This window comes from Lentinula edodes, assembly GCF_021015755.1.
Source record: "Lentinula edodes strain Le(Bin) 0899 ss11 chromosome Unknown C8R40scaffold_58, whole genome shotgun sequence".
Lineage (NCBI taxonomy): Eukaryota > Fungi > Basidiomycota > Agaricomycetes > Agaricales > Omphalotaceae > Lentinula > Lentinula edodes.
In genome coordinates this window covers 51,832-70,522 of record NW_025764364.1, presented here as the reverse complement: position 1 = coordinate 70,522, position 18,691 = coordinate 51,832, and the positions used below count along the sequence as shown (strand labels likewise).

The following is an 18,691-nucleotide window of genomic DNA, read 5'->3' as shown; positions in this document are numbered from 1 at the left end:
AAATTGCTATTCATTATACGTAGTAGCACCCAACCCGAAGTTTCATATAGCCATGGTACACCAACGCCCTTCCATGCAGTTTTCATTTACTGGACCCGTAAAATTCACCGTAAATCCCGTTAGTTCCTCACTCCCATTATACCCATTCCGGAATCGAAATTGCCAAGATGAATCGACAAATTGGAAATGCATCGCCATTACTTGGCGGATTCGGGGCACGAGACCTGCGGGTTGGACGGTATTGGGGTAGGGTTCGTAGTAGGGTTCGCCGGAGGCACCAGGGAGGAAGTGAATGTGGATGATTGGTTGAGGCCAGGCATATTCTTTGAAAGAAGAGATATGGGAGGAGATGGTATTTAGGATGGTGTGTGTTGACTTAAAGAAATTGGTATCTTGAGTGGGGAAATCAAGGAGGCATTCAACATGGTACTTACGTTTATAGGGATAGCATGTATCATCGAAGCCAAGAGCCAAAGGCTGAGGAACACGGGATTGAGGTACATCGTTTATTCTCTTTCTTCTCTCTTGGTTTGCTGGGGTGTTTGAATGTGAGGAAGCGAATTGGAAGCGTGGAACGAAAGAAAGATCCAACGTTATCTATATATAAGCGATCTTTTCGAGCGGAGAGGGGAGGTAGGGGGAGGTGCAGAGGATCTTATTGAACGAATTTGACCAGCAAATCTTCGGGGTTTCCGAGTGAGCTCGGAAGTGGTGTATGTTTTATATATACAACAAGAGCGATTTATGCCCAGAGGCTATTCGTACGCGTCTTCGCGAACCAAAGCTGTGTTGCCTTATGGAACCTGTGTTCCTGACCGGGTCACTCTTTCCGGTCTTGGAAGGAGAAAGAAAGGGGGGGGGGGAAAGAAAGGAGGAGAAAGAAAGGAAGGGAAGGGAAGGAAGGAAGTTAAATCAAACAACTTGGCCCAAGATCTAACACCGCAAGAACTTCATAGCGATATGATCATGAACGCTTCAGAAGGAGCCTGAAACTTATAAGCGCCATCAGGCGTAATTACAGGCGCCCGACGGTTCCGACCTTTAATTTCTTCCCTCTCGTGAAATCTGGCCCGCGAGACCATGCGGCAGTACAACGACAGAGTTCAAACGTTACTGTAAAACGAGGATCTCGCAGGATCTGGTCGCACTTTTTCATACCGTTTACTACGCCGAATCTTATCGCAACCTCTTCCTTTTTACACCACGCTCCAGCCCTCTATCCACGTCATCGACAATCTGGTCTCGGGGGAAGATCGTCTTTCCCATCCCCCAGCACAAAAACAGTATATCCGTCATAAGGCCTTGACTCGCCGGAGGACTCAAACCCCATCATTTGTTTCGATGAAGTAGACTGGATATCCTTCCAATGCAAACTCTTCTAGAGGCCGTTTACATCAATATATGAAGGCTGAAAATTGAGCTGATCCTACGCATCCTCAAACAATTCTACCACGGAAACGAGTGCTAGCTGAAAGACCATCGAGATAACACGCGGGAGATGTCGTCGAGGAGAACAAAGATGTTCTGAGCCTATAGGATGCCTATGAGTACTTAGCTAGAGTCTGCCACCAGCACAAAAGAAGATGAGAGATATTCGAGGTACGTTCTTTCGTGAGTCTCTCTGTACATTGTATACAAATGGAACATGCCCATGGAAGATCATCGATCAAGCTCTGACGACCCATAACATATCCATTCTGTTCCTTGATTGCAGTGTGAACCCGGCTGACACGACTTAACAAGAGAGAAACTGTGCCAGAAGTACGAAGAACTTTCGATGAATTCTCTGTATACTTGGCAAGACGTTCTGGCGTGCTGTGAGGCCCTCGAGCGTCAGCATCCGCAGTGAGAATTTCGCATACATAATCTCGTTCTTCATCGTTCTTTAGTCCTTCATTATCTTCTTCTCTACTTCTCGCAGCTCCTACGCCGTATTCATTTGCTCTAGAATCTCTCTCTTAACTGCGCAAATCCTTCGGCAATGCCCTATCTGGGCAAGAGAGGTTCACATGCTCACTGCGCGACCGAAATGGAGTTAAATAAGGACTCATCATATGATTCAAAAGCATTAAGATGAGGATGGGACGGTAGCTTGTCTTGGAGAAGCACGACTGTGCTGATGCACAAGCTCATGTGGCCCGGGCACATCCCATATATAATGCACCTGCATGATTGTATTGTTTCCCTCAAGCAAACAAGTTATCCTTCACGTCCCTGCTCCCCACAACACGGTAATTATTTGGGAAAGGATACCTCAAACTGCAATGGCGCTCAACCATAATACACAGACGGAGGATCTATCAAGTTCGTTTGGTTACCTAAACTTGCTAGTAGTGCGATTTGGCTGATCCTGCCCATTATTCTTGGCTACATCCTTTGCTCTCGACTTTGCTTTCACCGTTTATGTGTTTTAGGTCAGCAGGACCAACCACCACCTTATTCATTCGAGCCCCCCATCCAAACCTCACCCCCCATCCAAACCTCATTCCTGAGACGAGTCATTATGAATTCAATGCAGCATCGTATGTACCAATTCCCCTCATGAGATGAATAAATCTAATTGTATATCAGAAAACACACATCCCCGCACCTGTGCAATCCACCGCCTTGTGGACGATCTTCTACGCCTCATTTTCATTGAATGTCTGCCAACTATCCCGATATCTGATCCCAGGTTTCCCACTATCTTCATGCAATCACACCCCTTGAACGTATTGACCAAGGTCTGTACTCAATGGAGCCAGTTAGCAGTTGGGACCTCTGAATTATGGCGGGATATACGCATTGACTTTGTCGACTGTGATGTTGATTATAAGGCAGGATTCTGGAATGAGTTAGGGAAAGGCATCTTGGAATTTTGGTTTGATCAGAGTGCTGCTCACATGCTTCAGGTAGAGCTGATCATCGAGGAACCCAATTATGCAGACCACCATTGGGGTGATCCAAAGCATCAGAACCTGGACATATCTTTTCCAAGATGTATGCGGTCCTTTGATGATGCATTTTCCATGTTGCCTTGGGCCCGTCTCCACCACCTTGGGCTTCGGGGAGTTGGAATCACGCCCACCCAGGCGCTTGCTCTTCGAGACTGTACCAAACTCCACTCTTTGGTCTTAACAAATATCTACAGCTGGGATCCCAATCTTGACCATTCACTACCCTCCAAATCATCTATCATACTTCCTGACCTTTATCAGCTTACCACCAGCTTAGGAGTATCAGATCATTGGGAGTATTTAGAAGATCTCCACGCTGAGAATCTCATTGACCTAACACTACACCTAATGGCACGGGTACACGTCGACGAAATGTTATCATCATTTCTCAGTTTCTGTCAAAAATCCCATTGCAGGCTAGAACACCTCACTCTTGTTTATGCTTGGACACCGACTGCAGACAATGTCCGTGAAATATTCAGGACTTTGCCAACACTGAAATCATTCAATGCCATTGAGGGTTCTGAGAGTGAGGCAAAATGGGGCGAGCCTTTTCTCAATGAGGATGTCTTTGTGTCACTCATTTGGGAACCTCAGTGGGGGCCAGTGCTTCTTCCATTGCTTCAAACCTTCACTGGAAATCGAATGGATAACGATGCTTTTGATGTAGCAATGGCATTTATGGAAAGTCGTGTCAATCAAGGATTGAAGAAGGTTTCTTTCGACATTGAGGCTGGTGATTCCTACAAGGATGTTCGGGAAAGACTGGAAAAGTTGAAGATGCTCGGTTTGGATGTTTCTGGTATTGGTCTTACTAGATAAAACTGATTGCAAAATTGTAGAATTGTAGAGTGAGAGATTGGACCGACTGTAGACAGTACGCATATCTCACCCTGCACATATAATTTTGTGTGTATGTCTTCTTTTTTACTATATTTTATTACCTCGAGGATACACCTACTCATCTACTGGTCCGAGCCTCTGTATCGATCCGCACTTAGAACGCCAACTCACCTTACAGAATATTTTAAGCACATCATTCATATAATAAGCATTCTGTTTATATGTTCACCTCGTCATTGGCTTAAAAGTCTTCGAAGCCTTTGCCAGTAGATTCATAAACAATCATGACAGGAACAGTTTTTCAAACTTCAAAGTAGTTTAAAAATTTTCAGATTCATGAGTGACTGTAACTCAACTCACGAGAATCTTCCAAATTAGATATCCCTAGTCTCCTAAAGCACATGTCAATTGAGATGATATTTGTTAATTGGAAACCTTGATAATAGTATTTCACATTGAACCCTGCAGGTTTTAGATTGGGTTCATTGTTATCCCATAAATGAGGAACAGCATTGCAGATTTACATCTGTAAAACTTGGATTTCCAGCTAATAGAGCAGTTGGCAGCACTGTCCAGCTGGGAAAGTATTCCCAGCAGTTGATCAATACTGCTACTAGCTAGACAACCCTCTCCAGCAAGTATCATTGCTCTGGCAAACAACCAGATGCTATACTTTGTCAATGAATCTGTGGCCTGAAGTCAACTCAAGATGCTCTCCACCCCATTGTGATGGATCTCAGCCTGAGTCTGGGCACTCTTGAAAGCAGTGTGAGTCTTCGATCTCCCATTCCAATTTCATTCATCACCTGTGCTTGATAGAAAGTTCTTCCCTTTTCTCTGACATTCTGTATGACAAGTTCCGTAGTATAAATCTAGACAACATGCAAGTAACGAGACCTTTTACTGACAAGCTCAGACTGGGGCTAATGATACACCATTAGTTTTGATTCTGATATCAGTATCAAGTAGCTATAGTAGATCACTGGCATGATCATCGAAAGATAGCGCCACGAAAATGACACTGATGTCTGACAACAACCATCATTAGATGTACATAATGAAGTTGAGGATAGGATATCAACCATACTAGCGATGTGTGTACTAATATGATGGATTGACTTCAGATTGAATACATACAACTTTTTCTGCCGTTCAAGTCGGCTCTAAGTCTGGTGTTGCAGTGGCCAGAATATATCAAATCATACTTATATAAGAGAAAGGCAAGGCCGTACATCCCCCCTCAACTCGAAACTGTTTGGCTCTCTCAAGTTCTGTTCTGGTATCCAGCAATGACCAACAAGGAAAGCCAATATCTAGCACTCTATGAAGCAAATTTGATCCCTCTTCGTGTCTGTTGTATGTGCCTTCCCCTCTTCGGAATTTGCACATATCAAAAACAATCCTTTGCCAGTGGTTGGATTCACATGGGGGCTTCATGACTATTGTATGTGATACTACCAGTGTATTTGAATTTCGATGATTTATTCTCACGATACCTTTCTGCTACTTCAGTTCTGACAATTGAGGATGAAGTATGTGTATACATATGAGGATTGTTTCCAGAACTGACTGGTCGTGACAAGGTACATCACATATGGGTATGTCAATTTATACTCTAGAACAGCCATAACTTACCAGCTGTTAGCCACAAAAACTCAACTTTGCAAAGTTCATGTTTCTTTGGGTAACAGATTTTTCATTGTCTTGCTTGCTGGCCCTTCACACTGCTACAAAATAATATCATTGATCCAGATACGATACTACACTCTGGCTATTCTGCTATTTGATGTTATTCAGATACATGTCTTCACACTCCCTGGCGTAACTTCGGACAATGTGTTAGTATATTCCTCTTTTCAAGATGTGAACATAAACTCACATTGACTTCGAAAAATCTACTGACTTGCTAGCTGCGTAGCAATGGACTCCATTATCAGGATTGTCAGTGCCATTAGTTTATGGTCTGTGGAAATCATCATGCAGTTGCGGGTCTATGCTCTCTACAATTGCTCAAAGAGGGTATATATCCTCTAGCAATCACATTGCCAAGTAATGCTTATCAGATCCGTATTGACCTTTAGGTCGCCCTCCTCAATGCCGTACTTTTTCTAGGCTCCATTGCGGGGTTCATGTTCATTCTGGTGCATAATGCTCAACGACGCCGTGCTGTTATTGCCAGTGCTATTGCTCTACCCCTCCCAGGTTGCCCCTCTATTCATACCGGCATAGAATGGGCGCAATGGGTTCCTGGTGAGTTGGTTATTAACATATACATGATAACATTTTCAAGTCTGATTAAATATTGAAACTGAACTTATAGCAACAATATACGAGGGCATACTGTTCGGGTACGCATTGTGCAAGACAGTGCAGACTAATGCAGCTCAACTGAGGAGAGGTGGTCAAATCTCGTTGCGTTCTGTTCTTCTCCGTGACAACCTTGTGTACTTTTTTGGGTGAGTGGTTTCCGATTTCCGAAGGTCTGAGGATTGATTGTGAAATTCGGAATAGTATTGCTTGTATCTTGGTTTTCAACAATTTGATGGTGGTGGTAAGTGTATGGCTTCGAAGGTACATATGTGTTTCTGGAACATATCCTCATGGTTGGAGATGGTCATCTAGGGCATCACACATATTCCTTGGTTCAGCTATGGGTAAGTGAAGAAGTTAATCTCAGAAATAATTTCGAAGTTTCAATGTATGGATGTGCTTATTTATTTGATAGTCCCTTCCATGCTGCAGTCGGAATGCTCACTACCCGTATGATGCTCAATGTCCACAAAGCTGCTAACAAGACAACATTTATTTCTGGATCAGAAGTGGAGCTCCCAGCAACAACAACTAATCTTTTACCAAGTGCGGGAGGAGCCTCAGGTTGGAATGTGGCTCAAAATAGTCAGTTGTCAGGTGCATCGTTACGAGCCTGAGGTCATGAGCTCAGTGGCCTTTGCTTCGAGGCAAATTGGTACTATCAGTGAAAGTCCAAAAAAATCTGAAGTGCTTTTGCGGTCATGGCTCATGTCTACGGATGCCTATAGTACTTATACTACACCTTTTGGCGAAATCTCTCCGATGGAAAGTGGTTAGATGAAAGGAAACAACGTCCAGACATGTGAAGCATAATGCATTGCTGGCTCGTCTTACACCACGAATCACATATACAATATAATAGGTATTTACAAAACGATGAATATTTCATAGGAAGAAAAGATCCAAGAAGATAAAATCCCAGATAAAGATGACATGGTTGAAGATTTTTCGATAAGAAACTTGTTCCATATGTAGAAGAAATTTGTTGTAAGAAATGAAGCGATCTTAGATACGATGCGCAACGACCATTTATGTCGAGAGATCAATAACTCCTTCAAGCGTATATCATCCTTGCATAGCCACGCTTTACTCGCGAAGACACCTGCATTTGAAAGAACAATTCGTCAGTATACAACTTCATCATCAGATAAGCTTTAACAAACACACCTAAATTCATTCACTTCCTCGGAATTATCGAGGTAATGGCGGTGGAGGCATACTGAATCGCCTAGGATCATCTCTCGGATACCTCATGTCCCGCACGTCCCTCACGTCTCTCATGTCTCTTGGATCCCTGATATCGCGCATGTCTCTAACATCCCGTACATCGCGTACGTCTCGAATATCCCTGGGGTCTCTAGCATCTCTTACGATGTCTCTAGGATCCCGCATATCGCTTACATCCCTCGAATCCCTTACATCCCTCGGATCGCGGTATCCTGCAGGATAAGCAGCACTCCTCGGTGGCGGTGGAGACCTAGGTCTATCATAATTCGCAGGAATAGACGATTGTGGTGGATAAGCACTTGCACCTCCACTTGAGGGCGGCGGACGAGAATCATACTTGTCGTATTTATCGTAATACGCATCTCTAGGATCCCTTATTTCGCGGGACAGTTGAGAAAGCGGCATAGACTGGATGGGTAACGGACGTGCGTATTCGTCCATGGACATATTTACGGGAGGCGGTGGATAATCCGACATCCTTCTCGAGGCTCTATTCGAATTGGAATTGGGAGGAGAACCGCCTCCGTACCCGGACGGTGATGAATAAGCCGCTGCCGATGATGAAGAAGGATATAGATCATCTCTTGATCTTTTTACAGGAGGTCCTCGAGTGTTAGGACTCGGGCTTCGCGGTCGAACACGTCCGTGAGTGTATGGTGAAGGTGTTCCTGTCACAGACGAGGATGGTGGAGGGTAACGAGAATCTGAACTTCGATAGGAACGGTCTCGATCGCGATCACGTTCGTCTGCAGAAACAGGGATAGGTATAGGTATGGGTATAGGTATCCCTGTACCTCCTCGAGATGGGACCTCGGAACGTGGAGACGAAGTTGTCGCTGCCGCAGACACACCAGGAGCAGAGATACGCCGTTCGTGATCACGTTGCTCCCATGGAGCTCGAAGTCCATTTCGGTGATCTCGCTCATACCGGTCCGACGTTCCTGGCGGAGGCGGCGACGGATAAGTGGACGGTGCTGGCCTCGATGCCCCTACAGGTGTGCCAGAAGAAGATCGAAAATACTGTTCATCTGCAGACGGAGGCCATTCTCTTCTTCTATCTCTAAGCCTATCTCTCTCATCGTAGATATATTCCCGTCCTGAAATGTTACCACCGCCGCCGCTGCTGACGCGTCTATGGTCTCTATCTCTGTCGTATGGCGGCGGAGAAGGATACGTCCTCGATCTCTCTCTTTCTCGATCCCTTTCAGAAGGCGTAGGCGATGAATATCGTCCACGAACAGGTCCAGTTTCGTCTCTAGCAGCAGTGGCAGGGAAGCTTCTGGAATTGGGTAATACACCCGTAGCGACGGAATTCGGACCACCACCACTAGACGCTGACGCAGGAACAGCACGTTCAGCAGTCCCAATCGTCGTAGCTGTGGGACTTTGTAAGCTTCAAGTTAACGTAGAACCCAGGTAAAGATGAACTCACTCGAAGCAGCCGACGAAGCCGAATCAGGTGGAACTGGAGCAACTGAGCCACCCTTTGATGATGCAGGACTGGCAGGCGGGCCAGCAACAGTATTGGTACCAGTGCCAGTGTTCGGATGGTTAGATAATCTCTCCTCCAACGAGAGCGTCCTGGAACTCTCTCCGACTGGAGGTTGACTCAAACGCTCTTGCAGCGTTGGCGCGCGAGAGGCGATACGTTCCTCGAGCTTAGCCGGAGCAGCTTGATGCACCTGAGAAGGAGGCGGAGGCGGCGGTCTCATATCCCTCTCTCTGAAATCTCTAGTATTTCCCATCCGTTCTCTGTCTCTTTCCCTTTCAAGCTTTTCCCTCTGTTCCCGCTCAGCAGCAGCCCTTTCCCTCTGTTCCCTCTCGGCTGCTGCAGCCGCGGCAACAGGCGATTCCCCGATCTGCGGTCGATTCTCGTTGTATCGACTCGCGAGGACGTGTGTACTGTTATGGACGTGATTTGGCCGAGTGGGTGGAGTAATTCCCGTGTGAGGAACATGATGGTTATGATTTGCGGGGTAGTTCGTGGTGCTGTGCGTATCGTATCGATGTCGTTCTCGTTCATCTGGACGAAACGAAGGACCGTAAGCAGAAGATGTAGGAATGGACGACGATGGAGTTGATGAAAGCGGTAGTGGAACACGCTCCGGATAACGATCGTCCAGACGGTGTCTTTCGTCAGTAGACGGAGGTGGTCTAGAATATCGTTCATTTGGAAGAGCCTGCGGTGTCGAAGGAGGACCAGATAGTCGACGATAATCGTCCGAAGGAGGCAGATAATCTTCTTCACGGTAACTTGCAGAATCGTAGTGGAAAGCTGTTGATGGTCTTCTTCCATCTCGTCGCATACTAGTAATACCATCCTTGTTGTCCCGTATATCTCGTATATCTCGTATTGGTCCGTACCGAACACTAGCATATTCGGCGCCAGAAACCGAAACTGAACTGGATCGTCGAGAATCGTGGTCCTTGTCTCTATTGTTATTATGATTGTCTCTATCCCGTTCACGAGTATCTCGAATATCGCGTGCATCGTAGTACTTGTTCGTCGCATGGGTATTTTCCGGAGCAGACACAGAATGAGAATGAGGTAGAGAAGAAGAAGCACCAGATGAAGAGGAACCCCGGGTTCTGGACGGAAGAGGAGGGTATATTTCTCTCCCAAACGATGAGGGTGATCTTTCGTCTTTGGTGAAAGAACCGTTCATACTAGTACCGTGAGCATTTGTAAGCGGGGGTTTGGCAGGCAAACCCATGTTGATTGAGTTATTCAACCCATGAGAACTACTATCCGTCGGATTCGGTGGCATACTCGTAGCGCTCTTGCTGCCATTTTCGTTGCTACTCTTTGGTCCATTAGTTTCTTGATGAAAGGTCGACATGGAGGTAATCTTGCTGGGAGAATTCTCTGAGGAAATAGCCAAGGGCGAAGTCATAGTAGTGGTACTAGAGGAAGCCTAGCAGCAAGATCGTAAAAGATCAACGCGAAAACAAAAACAAGGTATTACAACACACCTTATTATTACCGACGTTCCCGTCTCCATTCGTCGAAGCAGCAGCAGCAACAGCAACAGACCCTTTTTCTTGAACAGCATCCAAGTCTTGCGCAGAACCACCAGAAGGTCCGAGATAAAGCCCAGCTAAAAGCTCCGGCATGGGCGTTGCACGAAAAAACTCGTGCTGTCCTTTTTTGATTCGCTCCTTGAGATTTTCCAAAATTTCAAGGTCGGATTTTCCAGGTGGAAGCATTGGTTGATTATAATAAGTCGACGACGAGGACGACAGATGATTTTGCTGAGCGGTAACACCACCAGGGTTCATTGGACCGACAAAGCTATTGTAGCCAAAGCCAAACGTGGAGGGGGAAGGCATAGTACTGTACTCGAAGCTTGCAACACCGGAATTGACAGGATTACTATCAGAAAAGACGGACGGGTCGTCGTTGAATCCACTGGGTTTGTTATTATTGGTTTTATCAGCGGCGGCGCCAGAAGCAGAAGGTCCTGAAAAAAGGACCTCTTGGTTGTGCTCGTCGTCGTTCCCAGTAAGGGTCGTCACTGTTCGGTCTCTGATTGGTCGTTTACGAACAGGCCTCTTGTTGTTGTTGTATCTTTGCATTCGTGGGCGGTTTTAGTTTGGTTCCCTTTGTTTGCTCCGATCAGCACATATACAATTTTTATTTTTTTCTTCCGTTTATGATAAAGTGGCGTTTGACGAACCTCAGTATTTAGTACCTTCCTTCGATGCGATGATATATAAGTAACAGCAAAGAAATTTCTTGGGCGAGATAGCAAACGCTGTTAATATTAGGAATTTTTTGTGAAAGGCATCGTGAATCACAAGTTGTGATCAAACGTAAGCGACGGAGCGCTTCTGGGCGCTTAATACTGGCGTCGTATGTACGTGGCATACCCGTACAACTCTGAGTGAAATGTAGAAATTGTCGTGGTGTTCGATGAACTGGAATCTACTGGAAGTTTGACTGCAACGCAATGAGACCATGAAGACCGATGAGTTTGACCGTAAAAACATGCGGCGCGCGACATGCGACCTAGGATCAGCCCCATAGCCAACCAGTTGAAGGGTTTCTTGGCGACGAAACAAACAGGGTGTCAATATTCATTATTTGTGAGTTCCGAGGAATTTTTAAACAGCAAAACAAAATTAAATATAAAGGACAGTTTTGAGCACTGGCAGAACTAAGAGATGCAGTTGCAGCAGTATGGGCGCATCTTCTTCCATGGATACTAACTAATGCTGCTGCTGTTATCGAGGGATACAGCTTATATGTAGTCTGAGGTTTTGAAATCCCATATGTGCAGATGCAAGAGCGCAAATTCAACAAATGAAGGATAGCTACCCGCTACATCAGCTTGGAAACAGGATTGGTAAATTATACGAGATAGAGACCTGGTGGAGATCCTGACGATGGTTAAGATGAATTTACTTGAACTATCACTGCGATCTCATCTTGATGTGGCACTCTCCGAAAGCTCAGAAAAGTCACCCGCAGACTTGTAAACAGATTTCTACTGTTCTGTGATAACGTGCATCTCGGCTGAATACATATAGTTCACCCACCCCGGAAACCTATAATGAATATGAGAACAGGGGAGAAAAATCGCCATGAGCATTTGCGTCGAGCAAGATATGATGATGTAGGTTCACTGACCTAGCTTTAGGGTGGAGAGCGATAACATCGCCTTTTCGTGCTTCCTATAGGGGAAATGAATCAGATCCTAAGCCATCAAGAAAGAACAGCAGACAAACAGAAACATACTTTGATGAACGGATTTCGCCAATCTAGGTTAACACGATGAACCCGGGGAGTAGAATCAGCGAATGGCAAACGTATGATCTCGTATCGAGTGTCCTCGATCATGAATCCCCTTGGTTGTCCTTTGAGAGCTTTCTCGAGATTAACTTGAGTGCGTTTTCCATCGGCGTTTTCTCGTAAAAGCACGAGCTCGATCCACGTCCAGGTTCCATCTCTTGGACTAGCAGCTGGATTTCGAGGGGAGTGATAAGTTAAGAGAAAACAAGAAAGCAGAGACAAGAACGTACTGGTATTTTCCTTCCCTTGATCATGGCACTTGACTTCCACACACAGCTGTCGAAGAGGATGTTCATCTAGACCCTGCAACGGCGCAGAAGCCACATACAAACGATCGTTCTGCTCCGTGAACATGGCTGGGATTTTACACACATACGGGACCACCCTCCACCGATCAACGTTCTGCAACCCGGTGAGCTCGGTGATGTTTTCAGCAGAAGGCATCACTGCGAGGAAATCCGAGATGGATTCGTCGTCTTTCGACTGGAGTTTTCCTTCGAGGGTTTCGATGAGCTGGGGAATTGTGGGACGGGAGGAAGGAGAGGGAGAGGTACATTGTTTTGAAAGGGATGTTAGGAGGGGGAGTTTTTGGGTGGGGTGTCGTTCGTGGATAGTGGATATTAGTTCGCAAATTATGGCACCAATGGAGAATATGTCTGAGGTGGTGGTAGGTGCCATACTGCCATCTTCCAGGAGCTCTGGGGCAGTCCATTTGTGTAGGATCTGTCCTATTTCTGCGCGTTGTGATTCCCGAATACGCAAGTCGCGGAGTTTGAGACCAATAGATCCAACAAATACTTCTGCGTTCTCGTCAATATCTACGACAGCCTTGACGGATAGGTTAGATTTTGGAAGAATGAACAGGAGAGATAGAGAAAAAAACACGTACTGGTCTCAGTTGGCCATGAATGACCGGCGGAACTCGCGTATGGAGGTATTCAACGGCACGGACGAGGTCAAGAACCTTTGAGAAATTTGCGAGTCAGCGGTGAAGCTTTTGAGATCAAAATAAGTAATGTACTAACCAGCTTCCGATGATTGGGTCGCGCAGTCACTCTGACGTACTCGACAATATTGAGATGCGAAGCTTGGACGAGGATGAAAGGTGGCGTATCGACGGTTGAAGCTCCGAGGAAACCTACAAGACGAAGGGTATTTTGGCGAAGTGTAAATTGAGTGAATGGAAGAAACATACCCTGAACACGATTACTTCGAAGATTTTTCCAAGCCTGAAGAATCAACGTATAAGTGGAACCCTTGAGATAACATTGTACTCACCTTCACGAACCTCATGGTCGTTTCACCATCTTTCAGCTCCACGATCCCCACCGATTTCCCCAGCCATCTCCCAGCTCTAATAAAAGATGTAATATCAGACCCCAACAAGAACCCTCTTTCCACTTCCCAAGCAGTTACCGTCCATGACTTAATCTGTACTATCGAATCTTTCGCTGATCTCTGCTCGTTGATCCTGGTAATCCCAGCTCGCAAGAACTTGATCACTGACTCTTGCAATTGGATCCTTCCCGTTTCGTGGCGCTCGAGGAGGGCAGTCATCCCGGTGACAGTGACAGTTGCGTCGACGTTGATGGTTTCAAGGATCGCATCGAGCATGTTCGTATTTGTTCCAGAAGAAGAAAGAGACGCAACGGCTTGTTGGATCAGTAAGAGTTGTTCTCTTTGGTCGTCGAGTTTTGCAGCATGGAGTTGTTCAGCAGAAATTCGGTTGCGGTTGTGGTCGCTTGCAAGATTCCATAGGTCGTCGAGTTTTTGGTTGGCTAGGATTAGGGCGGAATTCTGCAAGTTTGAATGATCAGGGAACATAAATACAGATGAGGTTTTGTGACTGCGCACCTGAAAAGCGAGACAAGAAGACCACAAATTCCGTTCGAGTTCTTCAATCGTTAACCTGATGTCTCCACTCTGGAGCATCGCTTTGAAAAGGTTCTTGTTTCTGAGCGACATCGCGAAATCCCTGATGCTTTCCAGGTTCCTGTAATCAGATTTAAATCATTTAAAATTAGTGTCGTCGAGCAATACCAATCAGAAAACAAACACACGCAACCAAGGTCTCTACGCTTCTTTGTAGCGTCTCATCTGCGAAATTTTGCGGGACTTTCAAGGATTTCAGAATATCGCACGTGCGAGAGAATAGAACTTTGAGTTGGTTCTTGTTATCCCTAGCCTGGAGGCAACAATTCGTAAGGCCAAGTTCACTTAAAGTGAAAGACGATTGTCTACCTTTTCGACCGCGTCGAGAATCGCCTCAAGCGCAGCGATGAGTACTGATGCTATCGGCTCCGGGATCGCTGATAGAACCTGGCAGTGACATTGTCAATAAGATTAATGATAGGAAGAACACATAGTAGGTGAAGGCTGACAGGTTTAACCAGGTTGAAGCATTGTAAAGCGTTTACATAGACTCTCATCGTAGTGTAGGGTCAGAGAGCCTGCGGTTAGAAGGGGTGCTTAGATGAACTGAACGTTTCCTCAGGCTACGGTTCAATGCTTTTTTCAATACACTCATCTCAATTGTCATGCTTACCGGTTTCAATGGTTTGTTCTTTTGAATAAATGACAGGTTTAGGGAGAGTGTATGAAGCGGCCTGCCCCAATATCATTAAATACTTTTTCGAGTTGTTTCCAAAGAATGTACTTGAAGGGATTCTACTGCGAGTTGAGATGTTGCCAGGTTGTTGCTTTCTGCTGGGATAGGTTTAATGAAGGCTTTGTTCGCGTGTATTTGTATGACATTCTGTTATATTGATGTATATGGATCAGATATGGATGTTTTGAGAAACGAAGGCAACGGAAATGATAGTGGCAATTTCCGTCATTTTAAGCGTAGGTAGTGGAAAGATGACTTCGGCGATCGGCGGTCCCATCAGTTGACCGATCTGCCGGTCGGCGTTGTCTCGAGAACGACCCAGATTCTTCTTTCGTTGTGAACACCGTATTTTTCACTCCGCTCGTTTCGTTCACTTTGAAGGCAAGGTGTGTTGCATTGCAAGCAATTGACAACATGTACTAGATCCTTATGTACCACGATGAAAGGGTATGTACGTATAGTATACATATTGAAAATGTAGTCGAAAACATGATATCGTGCGGTAAGGAATGCCCGTTGTAGGCATGAAGGAAATTGGACATAGAAAACCGAAAAGAACCTCGATGTGTATGTACTATGTATGTCACACACGACTATACGTGTGGCAAAATTGATCACTCGGGAAATATGGGGCAGAAGAGATTAGTAGAGAACGTACCTCAGTCAGCCCACGGCGATTTTTCTTCCATTCCTGGTATGAAATTCATCGTCGGGGTTAGAACCGGGGACGAGGTTGACGCAAACTTCGAAACGTCTTCCTCCGCCTTTGACTCCTCCGTTCCCGTTCTCTGGCTCGTATCGTTATCCCATTCTTCGTCCTCCTGATCCACTTTGACTGCCTGGGCCAACTTTGAGTGAGTCGAATCCGATGATTTAGAATCTGAAGGCGGTACGAATGACGACGGATCCTGTGAATCCGAAGGAGGCGAATGGGAAGGGGGTTGAGATTGAGGAGGCTGATGAGAGTAGGCTACTGGCGAAGGTGAACGCGATATTGCTCTGGTTGAATCAAGAGCAGAATCGAGAGTAGAATGCGACTGCGTTGAGAATGAAGATGATGTTTGTAACTTGTTCGTAAATAAATTCGAATTCGGGAGACCGTGCGCCAGCTGATCTAGATGTGAGGAGGAAGAGCGTGAAAATTGATTTGGTTCGTTCCGTTTCACTGTTGGCGTTGCGGGAGTTGGTACCGATCCTGATGTGGAGGGAGCAGGAGGCGACTCCTTTACTTGTGACAAATCCCCATAAGAGGGATATCCCTCCGTCCCACCGTCATTTTGAAAAGGTACAACGACCGAGTTCGGCCTCGAATATCCTGCGAAGTCTGAGTATCCTGAACGTCTTGACGTCCTCGACCCAGGTCTCGATGACGGCGGGGATTTGATGCCACGTTGAGAAGACGAGCGTGAGCGTGATTGAGGATGTGGATGAGTTTCTTCTGAATGACTCTCCGAGTGGTTGTTGGCATGCGGAACCGTGAACGACGGCTCCGGCGGTGCTTCAGATTCTGACTGCGAAGGAATTCCAGGCATCCCATGCACAGCAGACATCGATGACATTGCAGATAGGATGGACATCGTGGACGCTGTCTGGGGTAAGGCACTGTATTCCGACTCTGGTAAGTATCCTTCATCGCTAGACTCGTCTGGCTCCGGTATTTCCAATGGTTGAATAACATTCCGACGTAGAACAGGGTCAACGTTAGCAGTACCTCCATCCAAGTCACGACCACCTAATCCCATCCTCAACACATCCATTTCGCTCTCGACTACCTGTAACGCGCTCCGGAGGGCCTCCCTTTGTGCTCGTGCTTCTCTCAACTCTTCCTTAAGATCTTGCTGCTGTCGCTGGAGCTTCGATTCAGTTTCAGCGCGAAGTTTGCGTTCAGTTGCGACCATGTTGTTTGCCTAAGTAGAGCAAGGGTAAGTAAGAATACGTAAAAACGAAATTCGGCGAAGGAGGAAGTGATATGGAAAGTGAATCGAATGTAACAGCGAAAAACCTACCTCCTCGAATAATGCCTGACTTAAGCTCTCCAATTCGGCCTCTAACTCCTCCTTCTCCTTCTTTGCTTTCCCCACTTTCTCCTCTTCTTTCTCCCTCCTCGTTTTCTCTACGTCCAGCTTGGCCTTCAGTTTTTCTAACTCAGCCTTATCCCTTGCCATTTGAGTTTTCAAAGCTTCAATATCTCGTCGTAAATCGTCGAAACTATTGGCATTGGCAACGTCGTCTGGTCCTGAAGCAATACTGCCTCCACCGGCCAATAGCGAAACGCTCGAGGACGATTCGGTACGGTGTCGTCCCGTGAGATTTCCTATCGTCGGACTCGCAGTATCATTTCCAACGATAGGAGTTTGTGGACGGCTATTCGTTGAGGAAGACGAGGTGGAGTTGAATCTGAATTTGAAAAACCGTGATTCTTGGGGTGCAGGAGCTGGCTGGGGAGTAGGAGCAGGAGGTATCGCCATTGGTTGAGTAGTACTTTCGGACGCAGGAAGAGGAGGTGAAGACGGTGGTGAGGTTCCTGGAATTGGAGCTTCACCGTTCATAGGTCGAGTTAGATCGTTGGAGATAGTGTTGATATGGGTAGAGGATGAAGAAGGCGTTACCGCGGTGGAGTTGGGGTTTGGACCGGATCGGCGCCATCCGACACTGCCTACGTCGCGAGGATCAGTCCCATGCTAGATTAAGGATGCAGAATTAGCTGTGCCTTGGTCGCGAGATAAAGAAGAATATAGAATACTAAAAATCGATCAATACATAGATCATATAGCTTAAGGAAAGTATCACGAAACGAGATGTAGAAAAAACTCACTTTATTGCTCATACTCTTCAAAGCATCCTCCAGCATATCATTATTCGCCGTAATCATCTGCAAATTCGACCTCGTCACGTCCAATTCGACTCTTACGTCGGTTAAAGCCGAATAAGCTGCTGCTAACAAACCGACCAGCTCTCCAACTCTACCCATACACCTATCCAACGCCATCCGCAGATCGTCCTCTTGTCCGTGAGTGTGAACTCTCCGCAAGTCGTGTAACTCGTCCTCGACTGACATGAAGAATCCTTCATCTTTTGCTATAAAGACTTTTCTCGTAGAGCCCTGAGCGTTATTCCTGCCAAATTCATTGACTGGTCTAGATTTAGACAGAACGTTGTTTGTTGGAGCTCGTCGTTGAGTGGCATTGAGTGAATCAAATCGTTTGCCTGCGGAAGGTATTGAAGGTGAAGTCGAAGGGAACATTGTTTGCATGGGTATAGCTATTCCTGAAGATTATTACATGTTGTACCACAAATGAATTATTGAGACTGACCATGCTCTAGAGATTCAATGGATACACGTCGACCGTAGAAGTAATGTTCTCCAAGCTAAAGATAGGCAGGAAATTAATCGTGACCTGTTTGAATTGTCAATGAGGAACCATACCAGCTCCCAATTCTTAGCAAACTTGCGCGCACTGTTCTTCAATTGATACTACCGACTTTCACCTCCAGAGGTATTGATGACAAGAAACGAGACTTGAGTGAGAGCAGAAGTTAGAGTGATACAAATTCCAAGCCGGGTCTCGACTTTCGACCGTGGACGGAGACGTGACCTTTTTAGACGAGACGCTTAACCGGCGCTCGGCACGGCAACCCGACTTCTCATCCTGCCACAAATTGTGCCTCATTCCTTTTCCCGCTTGAATTACTCAAAATTTGCTTAGCAGCAGAATGGAAGTAAAGGTCAACCGATAAATCATAATCTCCTGTGCGAGGTGTATGGATTCCTTACTGCCCAATATCCATGGGCCGAGTTGGCTGGGGATGACGTGGATCACAGAGTGCATATCTACCAATTTCTCGGTATCTGTGTCATCTCATGACTCCAGAGACCAGAAACTGTACTCTCCATTATCCAACTCAAACTTTCTCTTCCATTCCGAACTCTATTGGCCACTGGCAGTCTACAGTTTCGCAGCTGTTGAATTCACC

The 18,691-nt window shown here is 46.0% G+C and overlaps 6 protein-coding genes across 6 annotated transcripts; 2 read left to right on the top strand and 4 right to left on the bottom strand.

Moving 5' to 3' along the window:
- Nucleotides 1–42: 42 nt before the first annotated feature.
- C8R40DRAFT_1074242 (uncharacterized protein) lies at nt 43–503 on the bottom strand (the record flags this gene model as incomplete). Its single annotated transcript, XM_046226684.1, has 2 exons — nt 43–375; nt 435–503. The coding sequence occupies 2 exons, from the start codon at nt 501–503 to the stop codon at nt 43–45; spliced, it is 402 nt and encodes a 133-aa protein (XP_046080268.1).
- A 1,618-nt stretch (nt 504–2,121) lies between these two features.
- On the top strand, nt 2,122–3,988 carry C8R40DRAFT_752022 (uncharacterized protein). Its single transcript, XM_046236110.1, has 2 exons — nt 2,122–2,522; nt 2,572–3,988. The coding sequence occupies exons 1-2, from the start codon at nt 2,504–2,506 to the stop codon at nt 3,756–3,758; spliced, it is 1,206 nt and encodes a 401-aa protein (XP_046080267.1). The 5' UTR covers nt 2,122–2,503; the 3' UTR covers nt 3,759–3,988.
- Nucleotides 3,989–5,021: 1,033 nt separating this feature from the next.
- C8R40DRAFT_751795 (uncharacterized protein) lies at nt 5,022–6,831 on the top strand. Its single transcript, XM_046236108.1, has 12 exons — nt 5,022–5,135; nt 5,191–5,223; nt 5,292–5,311; nt 5,363–5,377; nt 5,425–5,463; nt 5,532–5,617; nt 5,690–5,798; nt 5,861–6,029; nt 6,100–6,235; nt 6,291–6,330; nt 6,402–6,433; nt 6,505–6,831. Exons 1-12 carry the CDS (start codon nt 5,069–5,071, stop codon nt 6,704–6,706), a joined length of 948 nt encoding a protein of 315 aa, XP_046080266.1. The 5' UTR covers nt 5,022–5,068; the 3' UTR covers nt 6,707–6,831.
- A 1,717-nt stretch (nt 6,832–8,548) lies between these two features.
- On the bottom strand, nt 8,549–11,023 carry C8R40DRAFT_751812 (uncharacterized protein). The gene is made up of 2 exons (XM_046236109.1): nt 10,290–11,023; nt 8,549–10,231 (listed from the first exon to the last, which is right to left on the bottom strand). Exons 1-2 carry the CDS (start codon nt 10,890–10,892, stop codon nt 8,717–8,719), a joined length of 2,118 nt encoding a protein of 705 aa, XP_046080265.1. The 5' UTR covers nt 10,893–11,023; the 3' UTR covers nt 8,549–8,716.
- Nucleotides 11,024–12,021: 998 nt separating this feature from the next.
- Nucleotides 12,022–13,722, bottom strand: C8R40DRAFT_1060076 (kinase-like domain-containing protein; the record flags this gene model as incomplete). Its single annotated transcript, XM_046225322.1, has 6 exons — nt 12,022–12,278; nt 12,339–12,936; nt 12,998–13,072; nt 13,134–13,246; nt 13,304–13,337; nt 13,387–13,722. The coding sequence occupies 6 exons, from the start codon at nt 13,720–13,722 to the stop codon at nt 12,022–12,024; spliced, it is 1,413 nt and encodes a 470-aa protein (XP_046080264.1).
- A 1,368-nt stretch (nt 13,723–15,090) lies between these two features.
- On the bottom strand, nt 15,091–18,322 carry C8R40DRAFT_1131582 (uncharacterized protein). Its single transcript, XM_046229213.1, has 6 exons — nt 18,144–18,322; nt 18,031–18,085; nt 17,532–17,977; nt 16,723–17,397; nt 15,375–16,623; nt 15,091–15,309 (listed from the first exon to the last, which is right to left on the bottom strand). Exons 3-5 carry the CDS (start codon nt 17,967–17,969, stop codon nt 15,376–15,378), a joined length of 2,361 nt encoding a protein of 786 aa, XP_046080263.1. The 5' UTR covers nt 17,970–17,977; nt 18,031–18,085; nt 18,144–18,322; the 3' UTR covers nt 15,091–15,309; nt 15,375.
- Between the last annotated feature and the right edge of the window lie 369 nt (nt 18,323–18,691).